Source organism: Triticum aestivum, chromosome 2D, assembly GCF_018294505.1.
Source record: "Triticum aestivum cultivar Chinese Spring chromosome 2D, IWGSC CS RefSeq v2.1, whole genome shotgun sequence".
Classification (NCBI taxonomy): domain Eukaryota; kingdom Viridiplantae; phylum Streptophyta; class Magnoliopsida; order Poales; family Poaceae; genus Triticum; species Triticum aestivum.
In genome coordinates this window covers 376,267,918-376,272,998 of record NC_057799.1, presented here as the reverse complement: position 1 = coordinate 376,272,998, position 5,081 = coordinate 376,267,918, and the positions used below count along the sequence as shown (strand labels likewise).

At 52.0% G+C, this 5,081-nt stretch overlaps 1 protein-coding gene across 1 annotated transcript; it reads right to left on the bottom strand.

The window, feature by feature from the left end:
- Positions 1-863: 863 nt before the first annotated feature.
- On the bottom strand, positions 864-2,473 carry LOC123049364 (protein LITTLE ZIPPER 4). Its single transcript, XM_044472289.1, has 2 exons — positions 2,251-2,473; positions 864-1,558 (listed from the first exon to the last, which is right to left on the bottom strand). Exon 2 carries the CDS (start codon positions 1,544-1,546, stop codon positions 1,271-1,273), a length of 276 nt encoding a protein of 91 aa, XP_044328224.1. The 5' UTR covers positions 1,547-1,558; positions 2,251-2,473; the 3' UTR covers positions 864-1,270.
- Between the last annotated feature and the right edge of the window lie 2,608 nt (positions 2,474-5,081).

The window sequence follows — 5,081 nt, the reverse complement described above, 5'->3', positions numbered from 1 at the left end:
CCCACAATAATAGTTGAGGAGGCATAGAAGAAGTTGTAGTCTGCGTTATCGCACGGGTTGCCCATGCCAACCCACATCTTAGTTGGCTCCTTCCACTCAAACCAAATCCAACGAATCCTCAGTGCCCTAGCAAATTTCTCCGTGTTTAGCACTCCAAGACCCCCATTAGCAATTGGGCGGAAAACGGTGTCCCAATTAACCTTGCATTTGGCCCCGGTGGTCTTGTCTGTTCCCTCCCAAAGGAACGCTCGCTCAAGCTTGTTGAGATTTTTGAGGGTGCTTGTGGGGACGACGAGCGTAGTGATGAAGTATATGGCTTGGGAGGCAAGCACCGACTTGACCAAGGCGGTGCGTCCCATAGACGTGATGTTTTGCCCGTCCCAAGGGACCAACTTTGCCGCCGCCTTATCCTCCAAGAACTGAAAGTCCACCTTCCTGAGCCGCCACAGAGAGATCGGGAGGCCTAAGTATTTCATGGGGATGGTCAGCCTATTATATGTTGACGGTCAGAAACACTTGAAATCATTGCACTTTTCAGTGGAGATTATATGTTCTCTTTTGCTCATTGGCTGGAGATTATATCTCTCTTTTAGTCATTGAGAGATTAATATGCATGATGACTGAAGTGTGGCCACTGATTCCCTTGCGAATGCTCGATGTGAAGGCAGAGTAATCTGTTGTGCTGGACTGGAGGTCAGTATATTTTCTGCATGAACCATTGCATTGTTGCTTGACGTGTGACCGACCTTGACTGCTACTTGTACAAAAAAACTATTGTCATATATTCGGTGCTTGTGGTTGCTTTACTTGAATTTTGAAATTTGAGTCACCTCCATTAGTCAACTTAGCAATCGAAGCCAGAATTGAAGGTAGCATCGTGCACTAGAGCTGGTACATTGCCATGAAACGAGCTGTAAATGACATTTCCCAGGACTGGAAAGGAAGAAGCTGGTCCAATGCCACAGCCATGTAGCGCGCGCATTGACCCAACCCAACCATCTTTATATACTCCTAGTTGATCTGATCTATCTATCCATTCAGAAGGAGGAGGACTCTGCTACATAACAGTACGTAGGCATGCAGTTCCATAGCTAAAACGAAGCAAACATTCCCAACATCCAGAGCTAGACCCTTAGCGGTTACAAATGCAAATCCTACATGATGGCATGGCAGTAGAGTACCAAGGAGAACATATCCAGTACCAGTACGTACTACCTAATGGGTGAAGTGAAAGCACTGGATATGTTCTCCAGCACCCGAGCAAGCGGCTTCAGTTTGCGACAGTCTTCTTGGACTTGGGCGCCGCCTTGTCATGGACGGCGTGTGCCGGTGGAACAGCATTGAGGTCGGGGAGGGGCGCACGGGCGGCGTTGCCGTTGCTGTTGCCGGTGGGCTTGCCGGCCGCGGTCTTGGCGAGGCGCTGCTTGAGCTCGGTGAGCAGGGCCTGGTTCTCCTGGTTCAGCAGCTGGGCCTTCTTGCGCAGCCGTTCGTTCTCCTTGAGGATGTAGCAGTTCTGCATGTACAGCTTGGCGTTGAGCCTGTCCATCCCGCCTGGCGCCTGCCACCAAAAAAAAGCAACAGGGTAAGGAAATCAGCAGCCATATGTGGGGGGCCCTGTTTCAGAACTTCGGTCACAATGCTCTCGTTTTTTTCCTGTTGTGTTGCACGCGACTGGTATTAACTTGCATGCGTCCTACTATGAATGCAGGAAAAGAAGAAACGGAAGCAGAAACAGTGAAGTGTGTTGTGGTCGTGTGCCAGCAAAAATGCCAGGATACTCAGGGGATGTCCCTGCTGTGGCAACATCCTTAGAGGTAAGAATAAGATGAAGAAAAACAGAACACTAGCAGTGGACTGTAGCATGGAGACCCTGAAGGTTTCTTCTGTAAACAAGATAAAGAAATGGGAGGGTACGGCCTTGTTTCAAAAAAAGAAAAAGAAATGGGAGGGTCACTCGCTCGTTCTAAGCAAATCATGATGGTTATTTACACACATGTTAACGCTTCCTATTGCAACTGCTAGCAGAATATATTTGCAGTAGCAACTTGCAAAGATGCCAAGACTCGAGACATAAACAAATCAAAGGCATGGGCATGCAACTAGGGAGTAGAAACGAACAAAAAGGGAAGCAAGCACCCAACTCAATGTTACTACAACACTACTAGGAAAGGGGAGCTGCAATTGGCACACATGATTGTGCATGCATGCATGCAAAAGCACATCGAGCAGAGGCGAGGCTGAGGGGATTACCTTGTTGGAGCTGCTAGAGACCAGAGGAACTCGACCAGCAAAGGCAGAGTCGGAGCGCGATGAGGCAATGAGATTCTGTCGATGGGCGGGCGGGGCAGGAAGAGAGGCAAAACGGATGGAGAGGATCAAGTCGATCTCCTCTGCTGTGTATGAGTGATGTGCTCCTGCTGCTGGGCGGTGGGGCGGTATTTATAGGCTCACCATCTCGTTTCATACCAGTTCATCGTACATGGAGTGCAGCTAGGCTAGCTCATCCTTCCCTCCCTCCCTCCCTCCTTTTTCCCCTTCCAGGATCGATCAAAAACCTCGAGCAGTGTGGCTGACAGGCGGGCCAGCCGGCACGCGCCGTGGTCCACGTGCTAGCGTTCGCACGTACGTACGAATGGGAGGCTCTCATGAGGCCTTTGAACGGAGAGGGGCAGAGGGGTCTCGTGCATGCTCGTAAGGAGACGATCCAATCGATGACGATGCGGCAGAGGCTTAAATGGCGCCTAATCATGAGGTTGGCCTTGGCCTCCCTCACGTGCCGCATTTTTTTCTCTCTTCCCTTCGTTCCTTGTGTACGCGCCGGTGCTTCCCGCGCCAGACTTGTTTATGGACGGACGGATGACTAATCCGCATTGCTATGGCTTGTGTGAGTGAGAACCACTGTATCATGAGTAACCTAAAGCATGAATGCTTCTAACCAACGACCAATGTGCATGGGCATGGCTTCTTGTGCACTGTAAACTGTTCCCTTGCACACTTTGTTCTACTACTATTATATTTATACTGCACGAGACAGGGAGAGAGAGGCACTGTAATTTTGTGCCAGTGCTTTAGGTGGCCAACCCAAACCAAATAGGGATGGTCAGCGAGCGAGCGCAAGTGTGCAAGAGCAAGATGGAGGTAGGAGGATACGACGATGGGAGGGGGGCTTCAAATGATGATGATGATGGGCCTCGGCCGGCCCAAGATTCGTAATGATGGCTCATCTCCGGGTCCTCGCTCATCATCACACTCCATCCCTGTTCCTATATTCCTCTCCCTTTTGTTTCCATCTCCCCTCTTTTTTTTTCTTCTTCTTCTTCTTTTATTGTTACTGCACCCTCTTCCCTTCCTTGAATACCAGCCTCGGGCGGGGTGATGATGATCCCCTCTTCCCTCAATTGAATGCATCACAATTGTGCCACACACACCTCCTCGCTTCTTTTCTTTTGTACTACACCATGCATCTTTTTCTTTGTGGCCCATCTCACCTCTAGCTTTTTGCGAGCCTTTTGCTGAATGCGATTGTTGCAAGGAACAGAATCTCGGAAGGAAAATGCACATGTTAGCAGAGATGAGATGATCTAGAGCCAGAAAAGTGGAGGGAGGAAAGGTAAAGGTGGTAATCATCGCTGCTGCCCAGCCTGGACTCTCTAGTCTAGGCTGTGTATGTACTCCCCCGTTCTAAATATAATCCATTTTAGAGCATCCACAACTGGATCTCTCAAATCCGCCTTATACATTTGGGTGGACCGCTCGATCAATGTCCGGTCACGATTTTTTAATCTAGATGGGCCCCTTAAATGGGTCTCAAACGTCCGGGTTGACCGGCACCCCCATATTCAGCCCCACGTCGGACCCGATAGCCCGACCACACCCCAAATTGCACCAAATCCACCAAACCCTTCCTCCTTCTCCTACCGCCCTCCAACCATTCCCGTGTCCAGACCTTCGCCGTCCTCCACCCTTGCTGCCAATCCTCACCTCCGGTCTCGATCCACCGTCGGAGATGTCGTCCAGCCCGACCCACACCACCGCGACAGATACGCAGTCCGCCTCGTCCGTCGGCGGCGTAATTCGTCAACGGCGACTTGCAAGGCGGAGAACGTCGCCCGCAAGTTGCGGGGACGCCGACAGCAAGAGAGGGAGGCGGCGGCGTCGCAGGGAGGTTCGAACATGGTGGAGCAGTTGTCTCCTCCGCCGCAACCGGATCCCCGCACCCCTTCCCTCCGAGCGCCTTCGCGGATTACGCCGTCCGCCCCCCTAGGACACAGGATGATTCGACCGCCGACTGGGCCATTACGGACAGCTTTCCGCCCACGCAAATGCTGGCGGTCGACATGTGTGACTCGCAGCAGCTCGTTCAGGCGCGGATGAGCACGGGCTCCGACATGTTCGACGGAATGACCGAACAAGAGTTGATGCGTTTTCTTTGCTCTTGTCTTATCATGTTGGCGACATAGAGCTTGAGGAGGAGAGGTTGCAACTCGCACGGGACGCGAAAGATGCGAGGATCATGTTGGCGGACGAGACCTTCTATGATGAGCATAAGAAGTGGCTTGCGGACAAGAAGATGGAGATCAACGACCGCAGGAAGTACGAGGCGGCGCTGGCGGCTGCGGCCCGGATGCAGGCAGATGAGGCAGCCTGGATGCAAGCGGAGCAGGCAGCCCGGATGCAGGCGGAGGAGGTTGCTCGGATGCAGGGAGAGCAGAACGCATTCCGCTCAGAGCAGGCGCCCATCCAGTGATCCGAGGCCATCCGTCACGCTCGGACATTGATTTCATTTTGACATGTCCGTTTTGTTGAACTATGATTTGCTTTGCTTGTTTCAAACTTTGGCATTCAGAAAGTTTGTACCGTATGATCGGCGTGCATGGATTGCATGCTTTGAGGATCGAAATTTACGGTATGTGGATGTGCGGCGCAACATTTGAGGGGCGCCCGGTCAATGCCCGCGGGCGCATCCGAGCGCGTCCGCGGGCATTTGAGGGTCCGGATTTGTCAAGTCCGGCTGTAGATACTCTTAGGGCATCTCTATTGGCAACCTGCAAATTTCCTCCCGCATCCGTCTGTGTACAGGG